Genomic DNA, 26,425 nt, shown 5'->3' with positions numbered 1-26,425 from the left:
CTACATCTGTATGGTCTGTGTGAGTAGCTCTGCATCTTACTGTCCTGCAGGTTTAGGGCTTTCCTCCTCTCCTGACCCCAATCTGCAGTTTTACGAGCTAGGGTAAATAAAATATTATCATGTTCAGCACTGTGTGTACATCTGAAAAAGCTGTAGTTTCAAGGCATAATTTTTAGGTCAAGCTCTGTTGTTTTGCTTTCTTTTGTGTCTGCCAATGGTGACTTTAAAGTAAGAAAAGATGCAGCTTGTGTTTTGACTGTGATTCTGCCTATCCCCACCTATTTCTGAATCTTCCTTCCCTGGAGTCAAAAGCTGTCTGTGCTATCAGTCTGCAGGGCTTCTCCCTGATTCAAAGTTAATTGCTTTGCCTGACACCCAAGTACTATCTGGGCGATTAATCATTACCCTCTTAGATGTAGAGTGCTCCCTTGCACAGAAGGAAACAGTGCTCTAAGCTTATAAACTGAGCAGTGCAGAGGTTTTTCCTCATAGCTCAAGACCAGCAGGCCTGTCTCTGCTGTAATACTGACTGTATCTTTAGCAAGATCTGAGCCACCTGCTCAGAATATTTATGTTTAGTCTATTCAGAAGTTAATTCTCAGTAATTCACTTTGTAATGGTGAAACTTCTAAGGGACTGGGTGTGTGCTTTCTGTTTTTTCCTTACCTAGAATCTTAACCTGTTTCTGGCTAGCTTAATAGAGCCTCTGCTTGTGGTCGTATGCCCCTTTGTAGCTTTCATCTGTGAGTATGGATTTGTGTGTGTGTGACTGTTTTAGATGGGTTGCTGAGGCATGAGGCCCTGTGGCTGTGTGCTGGTTGGATGAAGGTGAGCCTGGCCTCCTGTTAGCCTGCTGTCTCACACTTTTGCATTAATTCTGCTTTTCTTTCTAGAGGCTCTTTCCGGGATACACGAAGTGAAACTGTCCCTATGTGTGGTGAGGACTTCTTATGGACCACTTCATTACAGTCAAACTATTCAGGTTTTCAATTTCTCTAGATGCAATGGCTTCTTATTCCCAAGTTTCTCTTCTGAGGGAGTTTCCTTTGAATTAGGTTATAGAGAAACCACGCTCCTTGCACTGGTGCAAAGAAGGGAGAACTGGAAGTGTGAGTGCTAAAGTAGCACTAGTTGAACCTCAGTAACTCATCTGCCACACTTGTCTTTCCTGGCCCATGTTGGTGAGGAGGAGTGTCTGATCCAGGCCATTTATGTTGGGAAGTAGGAATACAGACATTTGAGAATTCTGTGTGTGTGCATGCGCAGGAAGAATTGAGTAATGAAATAAAATTGTATTAGTGGATATTTTAATTAGGAGTTGTTTGTATTTTTGTAGTGAGAAAATATGTGATTGAAGGTGGCTATGGAAGAGGATGCCATTAACCAATTGTGCAGATTTTCAGGATTAGTGTGTTGGGAATGAATTCCACAGCTGTGCTCAGGAGGACAAGAGAAGGTATGAAGAACTGCTTTGGGGTATGGAGCTGTTCTTTTTGCTTTATATTTTTTTATTAAGTGGAAATATATAGTTCTTGGCTCAATTCTTTTTTCTTAGTTAAATATTTATCAAGTAGGGATGCATGTTTCTTTGCCTAGATAATGTGGACTTGCATGGTCTAATACCTGCACAAGGTAACTAGTTTTCATCTGTGCTGTGGCAATGAGCAAGAGAGAGAACTTAGAGACTTGAATTGGCACTCTTACCAGTTTTAAGCCAGTGTGATTCCACTGTCATTACAACAACATTAATTTCGTTATCTCATGATCGTGATAAACTACTAATTAGTATAGTACTTTACAGGAGATAGGAATCTGTTCATCAAGTAATTGTAGATTCATATAAAATGAAGTCTGTAAGGTATAGATATGGATGCCATACTGAGCTACAACTGAAAAATACAATTTTAGGCAGATTTGTTAGAGAAGTTTTTAAGACTTTTAAGCTGATATTGAAGACAACACATATCATTTCTTTGTAAATGCTTATATTCTATGATACGGTGCTTACAGTAAGCAATGCTCTGTTTCTTGCTTAAAGCAAATGATTCAGTTGTAGTAAAACATAAAAATGCCTGTGTGCATACTTCTCAGTCTTGTACAAATATGTTCCCCGTGTAGCTGAATCATCCAGAAGCAATGTATGGCTCTCTTTGTTTGGATTTCTATTTATTGTACATTATTAGCACTCAAATACATGTATCCCTAAAGCAATAATAGGTTGAGAAGTGCTTGGTCTACCGTGTCTCCTTTTAATAGTTGCTCTGTGTGTTCTTTGGTTTGGATTTCTATTTGTCACGCATTATCTGTCACTAAAATACATACATCCCTGAAGCAATAATAGACTGAGAAACATCTGGTCTGCTGCATTTCCCTTGCACAATTGCTCTGTGTGTTCTGTACTCTGCTAATTCATCCTGCTACAGGATCTGTAGCGATCAGTTTTCTAAATCGCAGTAAATTTTGCCAAGGCAAATACCAGCTTGGGTTACCTGTCCCAGGAGCTGGAACCCATACAATTTACTTGTGTGCTGTAGAAGCCATAGTAGCAAGGACACTGTTGTGAGGGAAAAAAAAATATTTCATGCTGATGCAAAGAGCTAGACACACATAGCCTTGAACTCATCTTGCCATAACATAAAGTTCTATGTGTCATGCAGTTTTATAGTCTCAAGGCTGAATTACAACAAGCCTTATGTTAAAATAAGTTAAATACATGCATGTGGTTATTTTACTCTGCCCCTCAGAAGGCTTTCTAACTTTAAATACTGCAATAAGAAAATGTCTCTTGTACTGTTGAAAGGCCTGACTTGCACATTGTGAGACCCCAAATGTCTGATGCACTGTCTTTTGCTAAGTAGACATAAGACTAATCTGTAATTCTTGGATTTGTCACTTCCTGGAGACTTGATCTTAAAGTGACTGTGGTACTTTATGCCTCCATTTTTCCTTCTGTAAGGTGGGGCTGACATTGGCTTGCATTTTTGAATGGCATTCTTGGAGTTTTTTTAAAAAAAAAAAAATCTTAAATTCTGTAAGTCATAACCTGTTCAACACTACAGTTTCTGAGAGTGGGCTTCATAATCTGATTTTCAGTTTCTCAGATAATTTCCTCTACAGTCACATTTCTTATCTCCTCTTTCCCTCCTTGATGTGTGTTTGGCCTTCAGACAGGCAGTACTGTTGGTGGTACTAGTCAGAGAAGACGGGGCTCAGGGAAGCCTGATGTTCAAATCTCACTGAAATGCTGGTAAATTATTAGTTACGCATTGCAATTAATGGCTGTTACATAATTCCCACTTGGCTTTGTAACTGTAGGTAATTCTACTTAACTGGCAGCACAAACTGCGCATTAATAGATTCATATATACAAATTGTCACATACTTGTCATTGCCCAGAAAAATAAGCCTGCTTAAAATCAACCCAAATCTATAAAGTATTTTTAAGATGCATCTCAGTAGACTAATGTAGATTTAGCTTCCAGAATGTAATCTGACATGCTGTATCACTAACTATGCTTATTCTTCAGTTACTCCCACGAGCCTTTTCTGTTCTTTACAAGCAGTTGGCACAAGTCATTAAAGGACTTTGGTACTAAATGCTTATGGTAATTTATACCTAAGCTTGAGTTTTCTGATATGGTATATTGAAACACTTCTCAAGGGGTCTGTTGTATGTCTTAGCAATTAAAAAGTCCTTTAAACTGAGAAAGGAAGGCAATGTAAACTCAGAGTGAGCAGATGAGTGTAGATGTGAATTTGACAGTATTTGAAAAGTGGATCATGCTGCACCTGAAGATAAGAAGCTATAGACTTTTGAATTGCTGAAATCACATGCTGCATTGGAAGCACAGTGTGTGTGAAGTTTTTCTAGCTGTTATATTACTGTGGTAGTTTGTAAGTATTAAGGAAGGGGGATTCTGCTATTAAGGAGGTCATCTTTGGTGTCAGGAAGAGTAGCATTCTGCTAGAAAAGAGGCTTTTTCCCAATTTTACAAATGTGTCCTTTGAAATGGATTGTAAAATTTCATAGGGGAAATACTGTGGTTTTATTACTTTCTTACTGCATGCAAGTATAAATGGTGCTAGCTGGGAAGGCTGGAGAGGAGTGGGTAGTGAATAATTCAGAGATCCAGGTACCTGTGAGGTATTTTTGCTTCATTGCTGATTCCTAGCGCTTTGTTAGAAGCTATTGCAACTCGTTTCTTTCCTACTCACAGTTAATCTATTACTGCTCAGTTTAATGAATCTTCTCTAGTTGAGTAATTAATTCTGCCTCCTGATGCTGCCCTCCTACAGTATCATCAGCAGTCCCTACCTTTTGTTTTGGGAAATAAGGAAGAGAATGTAGACCAGAGATGTTCTTAAAATGTAAATAAAAGTAATTCTTTTTACGTTTGAATGAGAATTCAATTATACGTAGCTAGGTTTTACTGTAATTGATGTTTCAATTAGATCTTGCTTTATGAAAACTTAATTAAAAGATCAGGTGAAATGTGACCAGATTATAGGGAAAAACAAGATGGGAGCCAGTAATTACTTCATAGGGTTTTTTTGAAAGAGTGCTGTGAGGATTCAGAGCTCCCTCCCCACTCTGGTGTTAGGATTGTCAATCCTCAAATATGAAAATTTCTTAGTAAAGTCTCTCTGCAAAAGTCAAGTAAGGCTGGAAGTGCAGAACTCACAAAGTCTGTGTTTTAGAGAGATCCTGCATTTAGTTGTTTTTTCTTGGTGATAGCTTGTGCATGCATCTTTTCACTTAAAACTTGAACCTGACATGAGAATATCTTGTTACTTCGAAAGAGCGTGGCTTCATTTTTATTGGTCAGCCCTTCAGTTTTAAGGATGGAATCTGCTTCTTGGTGGAAGCAGATATGAACAAGGTAAATAAAATTGACTGGAGGCTTTCTGTAATAGCTGTACCTCAGAGTACAAAAAAGCTGGGGCACTTAGAGGCTGGGGATTAGCAAACTGAAACAGCAGAATATTTCATTGTCTGGTTAGTCATTTTATGACTTACAGTGATTTATTGCAACAGGAAAAGCAGATTTTAATCTTAACAAGGATATTTGCTGTATCTATGTTAGAATGGGATTGTTAGATACGCCATTTTAAATGCCAACTCCTAATTCTTCTTAAAATTGCTTGTTTTCACTATTCTCTTATTGCTTAGGGGCAATACAGTACACTGCCAGATGAATTGAGTGCTCTGAGTTACAGATGGGCATTTTAGATACCCATCTTTATTTCCTTTTAATCTTTAGGTTGTCTAGAGTTACCAGTGTCTTGTATCAATTAATGAGATTTACTGAGAACATCACAGTGTTTGCCCAGCTTTCGCTGCAGGCAGACCTGCAGCTCTTCCTAAACCCTCCCCTATCAACATGCCCAGTAAACGAAAAAAGGGCAGGAAAGAGCCACTCCTCAGGGGGGCCTTGGAACTGTGCTCCTGTGATCTGCTGTTCTCCCATCTGTTTGCTCTGAGCACTATTATTAATTAGAAGGTCTGCAAAGCAACCCTGTTAACAGAATTACATCTGCTGTTTGGAAGACAGCTGTCCATTACAGTGCATCTGGGTGACTGCAACTTGTCAAAAGCTGAAAGCTGTGGGAGCAGCATCTCTCAGGTCTTCCTGAGATCTTCTGTCCTCTACAAGTCTCTTCCCTGTGGCCTTGAGACTTGCAGCCTTATTTTTAGGAAGCTCTTTTGTACTCCATTTCCCTGATAAAATTTAGCAATAGTTTCTTCCCACCTGCAGCATCCACCCACTCCTGGTTAGCTGAGGCTTTCTTCAGCTTTTTGTCATTAGATGTTGGTAATTGAGTAGTTGATCTCTTCCTTTTTTCTCTTTAACACTTGACAGCTACTGTCTTGTTTGTTTTTTTTTGTTTTGTTTTGTTTTTTTTTTCACAAATGCAGCAGCCTCATTCTTCACTTGTAACATCTTCTTTTTGTTGCTATAAGTAACTGATGGAAGTAAATATACACCAAAATAGGTTAATGTACCCTTGTATCCCTTGACAGCTTGAGTATTACATTGTGAATCCTGCAGTTGTGACTCGATCTAGACTATGGCAAGTCATTTTTAGGAGTAAACCCATGTGGCCTAAAGAAGTTCAGCACTTGTTTGTCCCTCTACTAAGGACAGCCTAGTGCAAAATCTTTGTCCTAATAACCAAAACCCTTTCTGAGACTTAACCACTTTACTTGAAAGATCCTTAACTGGGATTCCTCCATTGGATGTTCTCCTATTACAATTTCATTTCACTGGCACCAAGCAGCTGTTACTGAAATGGCAGCAGGGAAACTCCAGACCACGGGGAGAAGCTGCATGGAAGCTAGACACTTCAACTGAGCTGCTTCTCATAAAGCAAGGAAATGTGCAGCACTTAGACTATAGACTCAAGATGTTGACTTAACCTGTGTGTACTGGGAACACCCTTCTTCTTCCTAGAAAGCAAAATGTATGTGCCATGGGAGGTATCTTGAGGAAGAAGTACTGTATTGATTTCTACCACCCCCCTCCAGTATTGCAAATACAGACACCATTTATTTCCCTATACGATCAAAAAAATGTGTTTTATTTTCTCCACATGGATCACTTGTGTTTGTAGAGACAATCTTATTTGTGTCTTCACTGCATAGACAGAAATTTGTTTCTGTATGAAACCTCTAGTGTAGAAGGAAACTGAGCAGTCACTGTGACTCGTATATTTTCATTATAATGATAGTTATACTTACATTACTGTCATAAATGCTACTTGCATTATAATGATATAATGAAAACTGTTTCTAAAAATTAGGCCTTAGGCTATAAAAGGCTTACAGGGCTTTTGTTTGTTTTTTAGAGCAATTGTTAGAAAACCATATAACTGGCACCTGTCTTCCTGCAAATCATTCTGTTTTTTGAGCAAGTGAGTAACTAAATGTAGTAATTCATATCAAAATACAGTTTTCTGCATTGATGGTTGCAATGTATTTACCCATTGCAAGTACAAATTTACCGGGAATGTAAACTAGAGACAACATTATTTTTATGAATGGCTTTCCAGAATAGCAGATGAACACATTCAATATTACTCCATAGATTTTGTCTAAAATACTAAGTTTGCAATATTAGTCTTTCTAGATGAGTTTGGTTTTTTTTTTTTTTTTAAATTAATGGCACATGGTAGGTAAGAAAATGCATTCTTCTGGTTGTCTTCATCTTAAGCTCAAGTTTGGAGTTAGTTGCTGGATTTCTGGTTAACTCAATGAAACCTAAAGCAGTTTACAGAAAAGTTAACCAATTTAGCTGTTTTAGTAATTGCACTTGTAGAAAGAGGCACAGTTAAAACCATGTTACTTCTTAGTTGAAGATGTAGGGCTCTGAGTTGGGCTTTAGTATAAGTTGAAGGCATGTTTTTAGCTGAGCTGTAGTTCAGCTTCTAAAGCTTGTTCACGTTTGTTTAAATATCACTTCTCTTAGAATTACTGTAAATTGGGTAAGGCATCACTGTAGTAGAACTAGGAAAGAAAAAAGTGATTTATAAACAAAAGCACAAAGATAGAAAGGAGTATTAATTTTATGTGTAGCTTTCAAATTATTACCCTTGTCCTCTGAAAATAAAATTTCTCTGCAGAGATCATCTTTGCTAATCCTTGAAGTGCTCAACTGTTGTGTGTTTTTTGGTGTGAGACTGTATTTGTGGTTTTTGTTAATCATGTAATGATTGCACAGTGTTCATAATGCTGGCTTTCTAGCGTGTGTGAATGGTTATGCAGATGAGTCCTGCCAAATCTGTCAGGGCTGTTATAAAAACATACTTCCCCGCTGGAAGTTGCTGTTTGCTTGGCTGAGTCAGCAGAAAGAGCTGGATGGTCACTCCCCAGCCCCTCAGTGCTGCTTGTGCTCTCACGCCTCAGCACAAGTCCATGTCAGCCACCAGATCAAAAGTCTCAAATGGGACATGGAGTAGCTGAGACATGGATAAACATCCTGATCTGCTGCTTTGCTGGAAAGGGAGGAGCCACTGGCTGGGGAAGCAACTCCTTATCTTTGGCTGTGCCTGCCTCAGGACGTGGACAAGTTCATCTGCCTGTTCTTCCTAGGTGTCAGCAAGCAGCATGTATAGTGCATAGTCTGCCTGTGCTAAAGAATGTCTATGGCAAAGCACTGCTTGTATCAATTATTATTTATTTAAGCTAAAAGCTTTACTTTTAGAGTAGGTTAAGTAGTGCTTGTCTTACGTGTTTATACAAGCTGTCATAAAGAAAACTATGTGGTATTTATAATTTTCAAGTGAAAGAAAAATAAAATGCTGTTATTTTCTGAAGTGAGAAGCTTTTGTAGTATTGTAAAAATAAAAGTAGTGTTAAGTAGTATAAAAATCTCTACTGCTTCACTCTTTCACAAAGAAAGATCTTCCACAGCTCGTAAGTTCATTCAAGCTTTGTGAATTAGTTGTTGATCAAAATTAATTCAGAAACAAAACAAATGAGGACTTTTTACTAGCTGCTTTTGGTAGATTTTAGTCACTTTTAGGACCGATTGTTAATCTTGTACTGTTATAATGGTTCAGAAATGCACTTTTTAACGGTTCCTGGTACTTTTCAAGTAGAGGGAGCCATAGCAAATTCAATATTGAAAATTAGTGGTACTCCCACTTCGGCATACCTGTGTGCACACACATACTTTTTGAGAAGGAGTTTTTCTTATTTAAGGTTTCCTCAAAATGCTGTTCTAGAAATAATTCATCTGATGCTATCTGGGTCTCTTAAAAAAAATAAAAAGGGGGGGGGAATCCACTTCAGTGTTGAAAGTTGCTAATTGATAGCTGTGTAGGTGACCCTACAAAAGACTTTTTAACACTCTTGCTTATTGAAAAACATAGGTGTAGGTTAGTAAGCAATTACTTTGCTTATCTATTTTGAAGAACCTGTCACTGATGAGCTAGCTCAATGAATTAACAGTTCAGCTGTTACATTTTCATGATGCTGTCTTCTAGCTGGATTTGTTTTAGGAATGATTCTTAGTGTTTTTAAGTAACCTGACTCAGGCTAAATCTTAAAACCAGGTCTGTGGATAGATTTGGAGAGCATGAAGGGAATAACATGCTTTAAACATGCCAGCTTTCTGGAATGAGATCTGCATCCGTGAAGTACAAGCACAAGTTCCCAGTATGGCACGCTGTGAGGAGGAGGTCGGTCAGTAGGATACCCAGAAGGGCAGCTAAGTGAGGAGATGGCTGACCAGGTGTTTCACAACCTGGATTAAAAGTGATATATGCTGGCCATAAAGAATGACTGAATATTATGGGTATCTAATCTGAGGTTGCTGAGAAGCATGAACTGTGATCTGACATTTGTAGTGCTAGGCATGCTCTTATGCTTTGGACAGTTGTGAAGATCTTTGCTTCAAATTTTCTGGATGTTTAGCTTGATTATTTTGTCTCTGGTTAATTAAGTCCCACTTTCTCTTTCTGACTTTGCCACTCAGATTTCCTCTTAACATGTTTTTGGGTTACTGTCACCTTGAATAATCTTAAAACAACTTTGGATAGAAAAAATGATTTAAAAATCCTCTTCCCAAAATGAGCTACTCTATACATAGTACTAATGTTGAAGTTGAGGTTGAATAGGACCCTACAATTAAAGTGGTTATAACACTTATAAATAGTTACTTTCACGTGACCTTAAAAACTTTCTCAGTTCTGTTTGCTTTCATGCAAAATTCTCTTTCTCTTCCCACTGTTTGACAATTTTCTGAGAAAAGTAGTATTTTTCCCCAACTTAGCTCTCCTACTTACTCTATTGGTGTCCACAGATTGTGGCGTGTTTTGTATCTTTCTCTACATTGGGATGTTATTTGGTAGAGCTGAATGCCTGCAGTTTTCTGGCTGTGGGTAGTATTTTTTTTTTTTTTATTTACTGTGTGTGTGTTGTTAAAGATTCCTGTAAATTTTTGATATGTTTTCAAGTTTTTGATAAACTAAGTTTTATTTTAAGAAACTGAATAAGCCAAGTTTTATTTTAAGAAACTTTCACACTCTACCCTGTACATTGTAGGTTCTTGTCTATCTTGCCTCAGGTGTTATGGCTGGCAGTTTCCCATTTCATAACCACCCAGTTTCCAGATTTAAAAAGATTCCTTGGCTTGCAGAATTGCAGTGTAGGAAAATAAGTACTGTGATAAATAGTCTCTCCTTGTTTACTCAGTTTGAATATTCATGTGTCTCTACTATGATTTGTGGTTTTCTTATGTTCTTGCAAGATACTGCCCTGGAGATGTCAGAGAAAGGTCTTGGCACCTTCATTATACAGAAATTGTACTCTGTGTTGGTATCTTTTTTTTTTTTTTTTTTTTATGAGCTGGGTTTGCAACTGGATCTTTAGATCAAGGGAGAGTTTGAAACATGAAATTTGGTAGTGTAGTGTGGTTCACAGAGGCTAATACTACCCTTTTGGGAGTTTGCCTTTACAGTATGACAGTTGTGGTTGTTCCTAGTGGACTCAATTTGAGTTTTTTTTTTTTTTTTGTCAAAGAGGGATTTTGTGTTCTTGATCCTTACTGATGCATACAACAGTGAAAAACCTTCTTGTGGTCAACAGAAGGAATTATTCATCCAGGCTCATTAAGATATGATTGTTCTATAAATTTGACACAACATCAACTAGTTAATAGCTTCGTTTATTTTTCTTAAGGTTGTTCTTGGGCCTTGGACTTCTCCACAGTTGAATGCCACATAGTAACATAGGTTTTTGGCAGTAATTATAATATTGGTCACTCTGGTTTGAGCTAGTGGCTAGGTAAGGACAGAAAGATCTGCAGTTACTTAGTGTGTTAGATGTTCAACAGTACAGGTTCTTTAACTATGATGAACCAGCTCTCTCTCTGATTTAATAAATTAGTGATTAAATACAAGACTTTAGTGAGGTCTGCTGACATTGGACCCTCATTCTAGAGGAGGTACACCTAAATCTACCCGTTACTGTGATTTATGTTCTCACAAAGCAATATGGTTTTAGGGCTAGTGGTTTGTCCCGCTGCACTTATGTATTTCAGAGCTCTGCTGTAGCTGAGTACAGTTGTGCCACTGCTAAGAAACAGATTTATAATCTGATGTAGGGGAGAGATTGAAATGGGAAAGTGTGCTGCCAGTCATACTTCAAATAACTTTCAGTCATCAGTTACAAACTATTAATAATGCCTTTACTAGATATGTGCAGTGGGTGGAAAGCCTAGATGTTAGAAAGGACTTGAGCTCTCCCCTGATGTTCACACTCAAATACAAACTGTTTTGATGAAGATTTTAGGTTTATCTGCTAGGGCAGTGGTTACTGTACTAGAACAGTGTTCAAATGCACTGCTTTCTCAAGTATTTCCTATTAGCATGTTTAATGTGGCACTAATATCTCCTTAGGTTGACTGTTTTTACTGGAGGCTGAAGTGTTAACTGTAACAGCAGAAAAGACTCTACAATACTATGAAAAGGCTTAATTTTTGTTTAAGTTGAGCCATATAACGAAAATATATTGTGGAGTTGTCTGTAGAATAGAGGTGTTGATGACTGTCAGCTCCTGTGTTTGTGAAAGCTAGTGGTCTTTTAAAGTAAATATTCTTTGCGGCTAAAATGCATCCATTTTGTCAGTGATTGACATTCTTCTCTCCACAAACTACTGAAATAGATTCTTTTTTAGAATGACAGTAAAGAATGTACAATTATTGTGGAACTTGTCCCTTCTTTCAAAAAGATAACCGGTGTGTTGCCCTTATCCTCTTGAATATTACTATTCAAATGTCAGCAATGTTCTAAACCTATTGGTTGGCAAGAATGCCGTTTTTGTCAGAAGTAAAGTAAAAACCTTAGAGTATAATTTGCGGGAACACAACTGAAAGAAAATACTTGATGAAAGTCGCTTTGTCTGTATAATCTCATGTACTTCTGGGATCAATAGTGTTTCAAGGCACTAAATTTAGGTTGCATGTCCAATATCAAAGATGTAAGAAGTTTATCAGATTTCCTGCAAAGTTGATGGAAGAAAACATTTAGCCTGGTGTTCAACTGTAGCTTGACAAGTTCCCCCTGTTCCTTTTGGAATTTGCTGTTTAGTTAAAAAAAAAAGCTAAACAAAAAAAAACAAACCACCACCAAACCTTGAATTCATATTCAGACTTTCTTGTAGCGTAATGACCTCTATTAAGCTGTTTATTAATATTTAATTCCCAATTCTCTTTGCCATAAACTTGCTTCTTCATCAGGTTGCCTCCACAAATCCTCCATCAGTGGAATCACTTGCTAAAGCTGATTGGAATCCTTACAAGTAGAACAAACCGTTATGGGCAGCTTCTAAATGAAGTGAACTTCAAAGTTGATTGCATTAAAGTTTAACATTTTAATGAAAATTTGCTTTTACATGTTCATTCTAAGATATGTGAAAAAACAAAACTATTACCTTGGTTAAGTTTCTCAGTACAGCTTTATATGTTAGTGAAGAATGCCTCATTCCCATGAGTATTCCCTTGAAAGGAAATGTTTTTGGTAACTTCTGTTTGTGCCTCTTCATTTGGAACTTGTACCAATACAGATTTCTGTAATGAGCTGTGAATATTCTTTGTTGTTAATAGAGATTAATGGCTCAGTTGCTATAGTGTAAAATAGGATCCGGGATATCTTTGCATTTTGTTTTTTATGATTATTTCACATACTGATTTTAGTTTCCAACTGGACAGTCTGGAGTCTCATGGCAGTTCAAGCCAGTCTCCTTTACTGTACATAGTCCTGCCTATGGGCCAGTACAGGCTTTTGATCTTTTGATTTTGAGCTGTTGAAGGGAACTAAGGGGTACAAATCCCTTAGAGGGCAGATGGATATCCTGTTAGCTCATTGTATTCCCTGGTTTACCTAGTGTTGGTGCAAAGAGTCAGGGTGAGCTGGACAGGAGGAGGGACAGATCCATGATGCAAAGAGACCAGCTTCTGGATGTGCCTCCTTAGCGCTTCCAGTTAACCATCAGTCCTGTATTCCTAAGCATGAAAGGCTGGTTGAGTTGTATGATTTACTTTTTTTTTTAAGTTACCCAGTTCTTGTCACCTATCTCTTGTGTTTATGAAGCTTTTGAGTAGTAATCAAAACTGCAACAACAAAAAATTGTCAGGAATCCTTCCCAATGTTTTTGCTGCTCCTGACACTGGTTATTGGTTGATGCCAGTGGCTGACCCTTACATCCCTACTACCTTAGAGCATTTATATTATGCTAGGAGTAAAAGTGCATCTCATTCAATCTCCTGGCTCCAGCTTTTGTTGCTCCTCTGTTGCTTTTATGACACACCTTCACTCATGTCTGCTAGACACACAATTGGAGCTGTGGTGGGAGTCCTGGTCTTTACAGGATGTGTTTATATCCATCTGATCTTGCAAAAAAGTCTTTAAAATTATTCTACCTCCCTAGTATTTATTCCTAAATGCTCTTTATAAACAAGATCTTGGATTCTTCCTTTAGTCGTTTTGTTCTGCTACCTTAATCTCATTTTTAAAAATATACCTTTAATTCTCCTAATTATTCTAGGAGTTTTCCTTCATGAACTTATCTCTTCTGTTAGTAGATTTGTTGACTTCCTGAACTTCTTAATGAATTCTTTATAATGCTTACATGTTCACACTGAAAACACCTTTCTGGATGGTAATGTGATTCTAAGATGTCTCTTCACATCTGCTTTCTATTGACTGTCTTAAAATTGAGCTGTGCACTGTCTTGTTGCTGCTTTCCAATAGTAAATCTGTAGATTATAGTAGCAGCTCTAGTAATTAGTCTCCTAAGTGATTTTAGAAGTAAAAAAACTTCTAATATGATGATTTCAGTCCATTGTGTCACCTAATGCTTCCCGTATAATAATTAGATGCATCTTGTGGTCTAAATTTATGGAACCTTCTATTACATTTTTTTCTGAACTATATTCTTGAATGAGGGCAGAAGGTTAATGCCTTGCTTGCTCAAGTGCATAAAGATTGGCCTTGCCTGCTCTCTTGTCTCCAATTTCATAGCTGTGGTGCGCAATGTAGAGCTTAAACTTTCTCTGACAGATTTCCAGTTAATTGTTTTCATTTTCTTTTCCTCACATCTTGTCACTTACCAACTTTATTAGTTAGGTAGTAATATACTTGCCTGCAGCAAGAATCTTGTATTTGGATTGAGCAGTTTAACAGTCAGTGTGTATTAGAAAATGCCATCTAAGTGTAAATGAAAGCATTATCATATGAAAGATTAAGGAAAGATTCCATTGCAGCCATATTTATTTTGCTAGGAATGCTGTTCTTTGATTTCAGATTTCTTTAATATCTAGCTATTAAAATAACTACATAATGAATACAGGTTTTGTATTTCAGAGATTTTTATAGTTGATTAACATTTAGTGCCTCGTTTCTGACTATGTTTTTTCACAGGAACTTTTTCTTCTGTGTTCTAGTGTGTCTTAAATTGAAATTAGAAGAGAAAAATCTGGAGAACATTGATGTATTCTAAGGCAACTGAAAGCAAATATGTAATGTAAATAACATTATAGAACCAAAAACATTGTTTCTGCAAAGTGGTGTGTTTTTTTTTTTTTTTTTTTTTTTTTTTTTTTTTTTTCTCTCCTTAATTTGACCTGTTTCAGAAGAGCATTTTTTACTCCTGGTATTTTGTTTACGAAATAACTTTGCTTTTGTACATGAATGCTTGCTGGATAGCAGCCAGACAAACTGGGGAGGCTTTCCTAATTGCCTCTTCCCATTCCCTGAAATTTCCAGCTACACTTTCTTTCAGGCTCAGAGTAGCAAACGTATGTTTTGATATCTACATGATAAGTGGAAATATATAATATAAATTCTGAACTGTGGTTTTTGTTTGGATGTTCTGAACCTATAGGTTTTGGGATAGCCACTATGGAAATAAGGTCTGAGTACAAGGCCAAAAAGGCTGTTTTTGACAGCAGCATTGTGAAACGTCTCAGAGTGAGAAAGCTGACATGGAAGTTGCAGAATCACAGAATAATTTTGGTTGGAGACCCACCTGTGGAGATGATCAAGACCTAACTAAGCATGGTCCTAGACCTGCTGTAGCTCACTCTGCTTGAACAGGGGTTGGACTAGATGATCTCCTGTCAATCTAAACAATCCTGTGTGATTTTGAACTAATACTCAAGTATTAGTGTGTTAGATATTACATCTAGTATGATGAGTTCAAGACACTTTACAAACACGTTTTAACCTTCACTATCCTTATGTTACAACAACAGGCTTTAGTTTCACCTGTAAATGGCAAGTATTGCATTAGCTGGGGCTAACGGTGGTTCTAGCAGTGTCCCAGGACTGATGGTATGTGCTGGACATTACTAATAGCTGTTGGTCTGATCAATGGTATATGCCTCTGCTTTTTGGATGCCTGAGAATCAGATTTGGCTGGCACATTGTGAACAAGATTTCTCTGCAGATCCTGTGTAAAATCAGTCTTTTTTAAGGGGGGGGTGGGGAGGGTGAGGAAAGTAGCTTTTTTACAGAGCATGTATTGGTTTTGGGTTGTGCACATCTTTAACTGCTTTGCAATAAAGTTCCCATACAGGTGTTGCCAACATTACCTCTCAAATTAGCTTCACTAGATGGTTATCTGTTTCAAAGATACCCTTCTTAGGACTATATGCTACTTTTCTAAAGCTTTTAATGGGGACTGATTTTTCAGTAGCTTCCAAGAGAAAGATATAAGGTCAGTTTTTCTGTCCCCTGAAAGACAAACACAACCATCTTTTTCTTCCCTGTGTTTATTGCAAGACCCTGTTCTGTTTCTATACCTGTCAGCTCTGTGTTGGAGGGCTTGGTCTCTCATTTTGTTCCTGCTGCTCTGCATTCAGTCATCTTTTTTCATTTCTGTGTTACTCTTGCAAACAGCAGGGAAGGTGTTTATGTGCCAAATGATAAAATAGCCCTGGCAAGCAGACTTTTTTTTTTTTTTTTTGGGTGTTTCCATGGCTTTTTAGTGATGATTGGCCTGAATAGAGTAGCAGAGAGCAAAGAATGAATGACCTCCAAAAAACCCTCCAGAAATATCAAGCATCTGGTCCATCGAGTCATGAGTTCCCAAACCTGGCAATTATCAGAAGCTCGTTTAGAGTGTAGCAGGGGAATTATTTGATGCTTGTTTTGCTGCTGACCCTTTCCTAGCCTTCTGCCTGCCAGAAGTGGGGACCGTGACACCAAGCTTTGGGCCTGGCCCCACAGAGCTGGGTGTCTTGCTGGGCCAGTGCCGGCGGTGGGAAGATGGCAACGCTGCAGTGGGGGAACGAGCGTGAGCGTGTGAGGTGGCGTGCCCGAGGCAGAGGGGAGGGTGGGGAGCGGGAAGACCTGGCCTCCCTGGGACAGGGCTGCCACAGCTGTAGGACCCTTCCCCTCCACCCTGGCGTGAGCCACTGCCTCACACGGGTCCTCCGTGGCTTTTATTTGCAGAAAGTGGACGTACTTCTCTGCTTTCCCATAAATGCTTTTCCCTTATATGTGTGCTATCTCCATCCCTTCAGTTGTAATTAGTTCAAATGCTGATGTGAAAGATGTGAGAGAAATCCCCAGTGGTGGACTGTTTGAAAATTGGCCTCTCTCAAACATGCAAAGGGCTATTTGAATGCTTCTTTTCCGTGGTGCTTTCTGGTTGGCTTTGAAAAATGGTTGAATAAATTTTTAATGATTTTTTTTTTTTTTTTTTCCTGACACTTTTAATTGTTTTTTTTTATTCCTATTGACTGAGCAACCCACACAGAGGAGGTGGCATTGACACGTCCTGGGAGGCTCTGCTGGGAACTGGGTTATCACACTGAGAGGCTGCTGCAAGTGTTTACCTATGGTAACAAAGGATCTTCTGATGCCATTTTATTATTAAACAAACCATATTCCTCACTTAAGCTTTTGGAGGCTTCCAGCAGCTCTGTCAGGCTAACCTTGTCTCTAAAGATGATTTTATGCTCTTAGTTTGGTGAGTCAGCCAGGTAGCGGGGCACCAGCCAAAGCTTCTGCCATTTTATGACGAAGCCTTTTTGTTGTGCCGTGAGCTGGGAACTGTAGCCATGCTTCAGCAGCCATGTGCATGCCTTTAGGTGCACACTTTTATTGCTGGAGGTGCAACACTGGCCCTTGCTGGCATGGAGCTATTGGTGTGGAGCCTGTGGAGCAGCTCCAGCCTGGAAGATGTGATGTCTCTGCTGCTGCTCGCCTGTGCTCACTGTACTCAAGTTTTACCTCAGCTGGCTTCAGTTGAAATGTATTTTTGTGTGTGTGCCACCAACGTACTTCCAGTTTTAACTATGAAAAGAATTGCTGTTGGTTGTCACTGTTGGTTCTCTTAAGAAAATAGGGATATAAATTTCCTTTAAATCAGAGCGTGACTTTGTTGGTGGATTTGGACCACCAAAGCATGTACCTCACCCAGCTCTGTTCTTTATATGCTCTTGAACTCCTGTTTTTACAGTTTGTGTGTGTGTGTGTGCTCCTGTGTGTGTTCCACATGGGCATTTCTGTCATTTGCCCAAATGTCTCATTTAGAGCCATTGCATAATTCATAGGAAATACTAGTGTTAAGACAGACTAAAAGGCAGCTATGCTTTAGCTTCAGTCCTTGCTTCTTTATGGCAGTAGAGTTTTTAGCACTGCATGTGGAATACTTTTAAACCAAGTCAAGAAATAATCCATTCTATATAACAATAATGAAATTAAACAATAATAATAATGAGAATAATAATGTTTGACCTTGCTTTTTCTTGGAGGTGGAAACCATGCTAAAGTTCTGTTTAAACTCAAAGCTGTGAACACTTGGCATCTTCAGTTAGTCATTTTACTTACATGTGCTTACTTGGATCATAGCATCTTTTTGTTTCAAAACTATAAGTATATTTATGCTTTGTAGTTAGTATACATGCAATGTGAATTGAAGTGAGTTATGCCTTGTGTCATTACATCAAACCTTGAACTTGCAATACAGCCGCTAGTAAACAGCGTGTGTGCCCATTTGCTCTGGGTATGCTTTTAGAGTTCATTAGGTGTATTTTCTTTCATTTCATCTTTTGGAACCTGGAAATCAAATTCCTTCACCTTGTTCCATTTAAATTTTATAATATTTTATTATGCAAAAGTGACGTATCTCTTTTGGTTTTATAACTATAATTGAATTTATTCTTGTAGGTGTAGCATCTATGACTGTGCCAGTGTACATCGCAGAAGTTGCACCACCGCACTTAAGAGGCAGATTAGTCACCATTAACACTTTGTTCATCACTGGAGGGCAGTTTTTTGCAAGTGTCGTCGATGGAATCTTCAGCTATCTTGCAAAGGATGGATGGAGGTTTGTGAGTCTTCCTTGATAAAAGCAAAACTGGCGTGGTCGTGATTTGGTTGACTGCTATTATTATTCATGTTGGTAAAATAGTTTACATATGAAGTGGTAAAACTGTATACTGAAATGGAACTTTAAGAATTAACTCTTGCTAAATGATACCCGTACTGCTTTCACTTAGGCTTAATATTCACATTATGATTAGGCTTTTTGACTTTACTAAACTTTACAATGGATGAGCAATAAATATGCATCTACAAGCATGAATGATTGTCATGCTGTTTATGAAAGTAGCTTGCCTTTTGCATTTAGAATAATTACATGCTGTTTTTTCAAAAGGCAAATTTCCAGTGAGTATGATGCTGCATGTGCAAAATAGATGCGTATTTAGAATGTTCTTAATTTGAGCAGTAGTAATCCAGTCAGAATCGAAGAATACTGTAGCATAACTTTATAGTTAAAAGTTTAGGTTACAGAATGATAGGAATCTCTTTTACTCTACTTCCTAGATACGTTCTTCCTGTAGACATCACTAAGTGTTTCTGGATGTGTCATTTGAGAGAGATGAGAAATTTCAGTGGCTCAGGATTTTACTTGCAGTGCTGACATGAAAAAATAATTAACAGACATGCGTAGGAGGAATAATTTATACTATACATTCCAACTTCTGGAAACTTGTGCTTAATTTTGTGTTCTTTTCTCTTGAAACACTCTTGGGAAAGGACGCATGTTGTTGTAGGGCCTTCTATTTTTGTTCTGCGTGGAATCATTTTGCTATTCGAAAATCCTAATTTGAAGGATCTTCCCCCCAACCACAAAAACTTGCAACATAAATATTGTTACGTACTCTGGCTTCTAGCGGAGCTGAATTGGGATTTCTAGGTGCACTGATGTTTGAGGCTTAAGTTAGGAACAATTAATTTGGGACTCAATACATAAAAGAACTTGAAAGCTGATTTTTTTATAGCATGTAAAGAAATATGCATTAAAACAAGAAGTTTGTGTTTTCTTAATGAATCTGTGGTTTGTGTATGTCTGAAGATTCAAGAACTTTGAGGTTTTACTTTTTATCCATATGATTGTTTCCTTTGCCTCATTTATAAAAAGATGGCACATTCTGACCTTAAGAAGTCACTGTGTGCTGATTTTTGTTTAATTTTAATTTAAAGGTTTAGCTCTGCTTTGTGCTTTCTGAAAATGCTTTGGTTACTTCAGCTCAAATGAAAACAGCATTTTGCATTTTTACATGAAGCTTTTGATGACCTTTTCATTATAATGCAGCTGCATTCCCTGGCAGTCTATATGTCCACTTACGGAGAACTGAGAAACAGCCTTCACTGAAAGAAAAACTTAGTTTTACAGGATTGCTAATCCCTTTCTTCAGTTAAAGAAATACGCTCAATTTTGAGAAAAGGTAATGGCATGCAGTAATGCATTTCTAAGTAAAATACAGACTGAAGTATTTCATCCCCCATGCCAGTTATTCAGTAGTTGCTTTATTATTTTAAACTAACTTTTAGCATAGATAATTTGCTAATGTAATGGCTCCCTGTGCGTGGAGCCGAGTGGGAGGAATGGACAAGTAAAGATATTTATTTAGAAATGGAGCTCTGAGTCACTGTTACTGTTAGAGGCGTTGTGCACTTTCTGTTTAGGCAGATTTTTCGAGTTCAGTTTACCTCAGCGGTTAGGGATTCAGCTGGGGAAAGCTTTTGTGGATGTAAATCTGTTTGTGGTTTTTTTTTTTTTTTTTTTTTGTTTTTTTTCTGACACATGAGAGGTAAGGATGTGTTTGTAATCTGTGTGTTTCAGTAAATACTAGCCTATTGGAAGAAAAATACAAGTATCTGACAAAATAACAAAGTATCCGACAAGTATTGATCTTATTGGAGTTGTGTTTTTTGTTTAATTGTTCAGGTAAACTAAGATATTCCGTAGCTTGAATTTTTTCAGCTCAAAAGCAGACTTCTAGGCTTCTTAGGAGAAGATCAAAGAGCTAGCATTGTGGTATAGGATGTATCGGTTTCCAAATCAAGCAGTGACACAGGATTGACAAGTACATTGGTATGTAAATGATTATGTAAGTGAAAATTATCATTCTGATTTGTTACACGCACACAAGTAACCATCTTTTGATATGTTACTTTGTAAATATATTTAGCTAATGTAGAAGATTTGTGGAAGGCAATATGTAGATTTCATCTTTTTGTAAAATACTGATGTTTTGATGTGCCACTATACCTTAAATAGGAATGAGGCCCCCACAGACTGAAATGCTGCACAACTGTTCTGAGAACTTCTACATTGGCATAGCTTATTCTTCCATTTGGAACAAAAAATAAACTACTTGGGTTTAAAGGCCTGAATTACCAATCTGAAATTAAAAAATTAAAAGTAAAATCTTAAATCTGTGGTTTGAGTCAGACTGGGAGGTTGGGTATTTGAGAGCTGTGTAAGATGCTGACTTGTGAAAATCTCCAATTATGGACATTTCCATTTCTCAAGACAACTTGTTTACATATTCAGTCACTCTTACTGTGAAGAATTGTTTTCTCTCATCTGTGATCTGAGTTTTCCTTGTTGCAACTTGTGACTATCAACTCTTGTCCTTCCACAGTGTACATCTGAGAAAAGAGTCTGTCCCTGTCTTCTCTGAGCTCCTTTTCAGTTGCGAAGGAAGCAATTGGATTTCCTCTTGATCATCTCTTTTCTGTGTAGCACAAATCCAGTTCTCTCAGCCTCTTGTTTTATGTCTTACACACCAGCTGCATGACTGACTGTCTTAGTGATCCATTGCTCTTCCTGGTTTGTAACTTCCTTTCATGTTGGTGGTCCCAGTCTTCCAGATTCAGCATGGTGTGTTGAGCAGTGAGGAGTAATTGCTTCTTTCAGCCTGCTGGCTTATGCTGGGTAACTTTTGCGAAGGCAGTGATGCCGTGCTTTTCGTACATGCCAAGTACTGTTCTGTTGGATTGCGTGAACTGAAATAGTTGATGATTCATTGGGCAGAAACTGAGGCTATGCTAGTGATGAGGTATCCAAGGATTCTCAGCTGCAATGTTGGAGCTGTTAATCGGGGATTGTGTGCTTGTCTGTCCTCAGCTAGTTCACTGCAACTTAAGACTGAGCAGGGAAGAGTACAGATGGTCTGTCACCTGGAAAAAATGGCCGGCAAATGCATGGGGAGAAATCACAATTGTTCACCCCTGAGTCACACATATAAGGAGGAAAATTACAGTAGTTATTGTAGCTTGTAGTGACTGAATGGCTAGCTATTGGAGCGCTACACAAAAAACCAATAAAGAACTTTACTTTTTCTCGGCTCTGCTTGTTCTTGGAAATGCTGGATATTAAATTATAAATAACCCCCCAAAAGTAAGTATTTAACCTGACTTTTATGTCAGGTTAGCTTTATAAACCTTGCTAATGCCATCTTTATAGTATTGCAGTGGTATGTCTGAGAAGGAGAAATGTTACAGTAGACTTAATAGATTTCATGCTGGATTTTTTCAGGTCTGCTAGACATCTGGCTTCATATGCAAAGTCTGGTACTCTGTATAGGGAAGAACTATATTAGATTTCTGAAAGCTGGCTCACTTCATGAAATGTCTAAAATTGCCTGCTTTTACTATAAATTGGTTATATCAAAATTGCTTGATCTGAAAATTGGAACAACTTGAACTTGGAATGGATGTATGCTCTTAACTGAATATTTTCCTTCTTGTCTGCTCCTTGTACTGAACTTTGACTAGAAACATGTTGATTGGAAACTAACTTCAGTGAACGAGCACTTTCTGTATATTTCTTTTTTATCTTACCTGTGATAAACAATCTGTTCAATAGGGTCCAACTGGTAGCTTTAACAGGCTGGATCGAACTTTCAGGAGCCTCAATTGATTTTGTCTCCTAAGATGATTGCAGGTACCCAGCTGCTTAGTTCTGGAGGCTCTGCTGCATTTAAGGGACTGAAGGGCTTTAGAGGAGCAGAAATTAAGTAATATGAGTGTAAAGGACTAACATTGTTTATTTAGATTCAATAAAAGACTCTTTGGCTTGCAGTTTGACAGAATACAGTGATTGTGTTTTTAATCTCTATGGTTTTGTTTTACTCTTAATTTGAAATAGAAAAGGCTTCCTAAATAGCACTCTAATGCAGATATTGAATATACAATTTAGTGAGCTTCAATGGTGTATATGTAAAGCTGATTCTGTATACAGCTGCCAGAGTGTTTGTGGAGAGGGAAGAGCATAGGAAGAAATGAGGACATTAATGAATAAGAACATTAGTGAATTAGTGACACTTGTTAGATGTATTAGCTGAAGACTATTCAACTAATAATCCTTCCACACAAGATTTGTTTTGAATTTATTTTCTTCACTCTGCTTTTCCTTTTTTTTTTTTTTTTTAAAAAAAAAATGATGAGCTATACCGTTCATAAAGTTGTTAGAAAATAAGAAACTTGCTCACAGATTTCTTTCTAGAGCAAGATTACTTGCAAGACCATTAACAGAAACCTTGTTTCAGGGCAGTGAACCAAATGTATCTAACAAGTTCAAATGCTTTTTGGGTGAGAATGGAAAAATACTTTCTTAGAGGCATCTGTAGATTTAACAGAGAAGAACATAGCTGAGGATCTAGAGGAGAGATTAGGAAATCTCCTTAATCTCATGACTCATGTCAAGGTGTGAACCTGTTCGAGTACCGACTACCTCAGTATTCAGTCTGAGGGCTAGTTTCTGGAGGTGTTTTAATGATTATAACCACTGATGTGAAACCTGTGATAGCTGCAGTAAGTATGGGTGTTGCCAGCGCAGTTTAAAGCCTTTAATGGAAGTGAAAAAATCTCAGTGAAGTGCAAATGGGAAAAGGTCATATTTAAAAAGCAGAGCAAAATTACACCTTGTTCTGCAGTTGTTGTTATTCTTCTTAAGTGTTTTGTTGAGAGAATATTAAGATGTGAACTGTATAGACTAGAACCACGCATGAAAGCTGGTGGTATGCTTGTCTTCCACAGCCTTTTCCCCCCACTTTAGCTGGAGCAACTCATGGTAACTCTGGGTGTTGTCACAGGTGTCTGCATATTCCTGGACGCATAACACTGGCCAGTTGTAATTCTCTGTTGAGTAGAGAACTAGCCTTAACGCTGTGTATAGTAAGTCACCCAGGCATCTAAAATGCAGTTTTGATTGAAAATAGAACATGGCAGCTGGCTGAAGATTTAAGAGCAGACTCTTTAAAGATTTGATGTAAATTGATGTGCTGGTGAAATTAACTTTTTTCAGTGTTTCTGCTTATAGTCAGAAGTTTTGATGAGTAAAACAGGCACCTCCTTACATAGGAAGTGTATTCCTTGGTCACCTGTGTCTGTGTATACATATTACTGACCAAATTAAGCATTTTTCATTGGTTGTTTTTGGGTTTGGGCTTTTTTAATTTTTTTTTTTTTTGTAATGTCTGTAAAACAATTAGCAGGATTTCAATCTCATTTTTGCCATCAGCAGTACCAATTTGTTCTCTGTGCCTTTGCTTTCTCCTTCTGTTCACTCTTTCATCTTCACTGAAGGGATTATCAGTTTCCAAACTACTGGATAGTTTCAGGGTTTTTATTTAGTCTGATTTAGTGTCCTCAGGATGAGTGACTATAGGGTCATTGGTGGCAGAACAGATAACGTGTCCTTGGGATTTCCTGGAATTGAAAGCAAGGGTCCTGTTTTCTAAAACACTTGCAGAATCTGGTTCTTGCCTGCTTAACTTCTGGTAGTAAAGAATGTGAGGGGAGGAAGGTTTGTTTTGTAAATTACAACTTGAGTAGCTGTAATGGAGTCGTCTCATTAGCATGTTTAGTAGGCAAATATTAGATATTTATTTATTTATTTCCAGGTACATGCTGGGCCTGTCAGCTGTTCCAGCAGTTATACAGTTCCTTGGATTCCTGTTTCTTCCCGAAAGTCCCCGCTGGCTCATTCAGAAAGGCCAGACTCAGAGAGCACGGAGAATTCTGTCTCAAATGCGTGGCAACCAGGCAATTGATGAGGAGTATGACAGTATCAAAAACAACATTGAAGAAGAAGAAAAAGAACTTGGAGCAGGTATGCTGAATGCTTGTTGGCCCGTCTGCCTATCAATGAGGATATAAAATCAGAAGAAATTTTGAAATTGTAGCCTGTGGGAACTTGATGTTTTGCTTTTTCTTGTCTGTTTTGCTGTTGTTTGAAATATTTCATATACTGGTGGATTCAGAAATAAACAGATGTTTCAACGATCCTACAGTTTTAAATTAGGTTCTGATTTCTTAAGTGAGGAAAAAGTAAAGTTGTGGAAGATTCTAAGTTTATACACCTATGCTTATGTGGGAATTGTACTCAAAAATTACTTCAGTTTAAGAATGCACATCTTGAAGAGTGGAAATAAATAAAATAAAGTTTGGGGTTTTTTCACCTGTGGAAAAGGCCAGCCAGACACTAGGGAGGTCAGAAGGCATTTTACATGTCTGAAGTATCCATAGGCTGTATCCTGGCCAACCATATTCTAGACAAATAGCCTTTGGAAAGATTTACAAAACTAGGCATGTAATATAGAGATTCTTTTTCAGTAAAGGCAGTTTCCAAAAGTCCTCTTGGTCTGCCCCCAAGAAAATAAGGCATCTAAATCAAATCCTTTTTTAACTCTTCTGTATCCTTATGCCATTAATGCTCAAAACTTTATGTATGTACTTATGTGTGTTCTTATAAAGCATGATTACCATTCCATTGACTTTCTGTCCTCTACGTATTTTTCCTTTGCTTTGTGCTGAAACTGTCAACCTGGGAATCTCAAGTAAGGCTCTTAAGAATTAAGATGAGTCTTATTTCTGTAAACATTGATAGGAAAATACTATAATTCTTCAGAGCTGGTGGGAAGAAAAATGCCAGTTATTTTACATTTGTGTAAATTTAGATTCAACATGTTATAATATCTAATCTCACTGCCTCATTGACTTTGGCTTTGAGCCTTAGAATAAATAATTAAGTATCTAGAAAAAGTTATTTGACACTAGTGAAGAGATTTTCAGAATATTTATCACTGGTGTGAAGCATGGCTGGATTTTTTTTTTTCCTCTCATTTTGAGGCTTTGAATACTTCTTTTTTTCCAGTTCTTTGAGGGTGGAGGGATGTGAAATTAAGTTCACTGAAGCTGATTTATTAAAAGCTGAAGTCTATATTCATAGAACAGCTTGGGTTTAAGAGTCCCATGCCAAGGTTCTTGATCCTGATTAGGGATTGGGCTGTTCAATTCTGTGGAAAGCCACTTAATGTCTAGTATTAAAGTGTTCATGCTTAGTAGAAATTAAAGGAGCGGATGTTTCACCCATCCAGTCCCTTACTTTCAGTCACTGGGCTGTAGGGCAGGACCTTGATTCTCTCTCTTAAATCTTTCTTCATACTGGTGTTTCACTATTTGTAAACTAAATGTGGTGGTGTAAGGTTGCAATAGGACTGACTCCAGCTCAGTTGTTAAATCAGTCTTCTATACATTTGTAACTTGGACTAGCACACTAATTATGAGGTGGTTGGCTTTCTGGCATGTGCAAGTTTCTTGATTCCCCCACACGCTCCCCTGAAAACGTAATGTTCCTGGAGTGTAGTTAAATTGAGCACATTCCTAGCAGAAAGCCTGGTTACAGGGAATCAGTGTTTTCCCCTCAGATAATCCACAGCTTTAGAGTTGTCACCAATGGGTGTTAAAAAAAGAATTAGGGTAGTTACAGGTACACGCTGTCCTGCTTGTTATAAATGCTTAGCAAATAGGCAGTAGATAGTTATGATTTTGATTGGTTTTGATTATAACTTGGTTATAAATGCACTTCATCCCATTTAACCCAATGTCTTTGTTGTTATGAAAAGGTATGTTGTGTGTCAGCATCAAGACATACATTATTTTTGTTATCTTTCTGTGACTTAGAGGTGGTGTTTACAAGTGGTGTTAAACTGTAATTTAATTTCTTGAAGAGTTGTCTGGATCCTCAGTATTGAATTTGGCATGCTTAGTGCAAAAGCAACTTGCTGTTCATGGTTGCATTGCTAGATGTTCAGGTATTGATGACTTAAATGTGTGC

The 26,425-nt window shown here is 37.8% G+C and overlaps 1 protein-coding gene across 2 annotated transcripts in view; it reads left to right on the top strand.

Moving 5' to 3' along the window:
- The window catches only part of SLC2A13 (solute carrier family 2 member 13), a 161,390-nt gene that overhangs the window by 11,708 nt on the left and 123,257 nt on the right, over window positions 1-26,425 (top strand). Inside the window, exons 1-4 of one of the 2 annotated variants that reach the window (XM_032996257.2) lie at window positions 918-937; window positions 1,337-1,456; window positions 18,178-18,337; window positions 24,210-24,418. In XM_032996257.2, the coding sequence (XP_032852148.1) occupies window positions 1,420-1,456; window positions 18,178-18,337; window positions 24,210-24,418 (406 nt within the window). In that variant the 5' untranslated portion in view covers window positions 918-937; window positions 1,337-1,419. Of the gene's footprint in view, window positions 1-917; window positions 938-1,336; window positions 1,457-18,177; window positions 18,338-24,209; window positions 24,419-26,425 lie in introns of those variants that run through there. The other variant, XM_042792469.1, reaches the window with a different exon arrangement.

The sequence above is a fragment of the Tyto alba genome, unplaced genomic scaffold (genome assembly GCF_018691265.1).
Source record: "Tyto alba isolate M040663 unplaced genomic scaffold, T.alba_DEE_v4.0 Super-Scaffold_2, whole genome shotgun sequence".
Classification (NCBI taxonomy): domain Eukaryota; kingdom Metazoa; phylum Chordata; class Aves; order Strigiformes; family Tytonidae; genus Tyto; species Tyto alba.
Note: the sequence above shows the minus strand (reverse complement) of the source record. Positions and strands in the feature narration are given on the sequence as shown.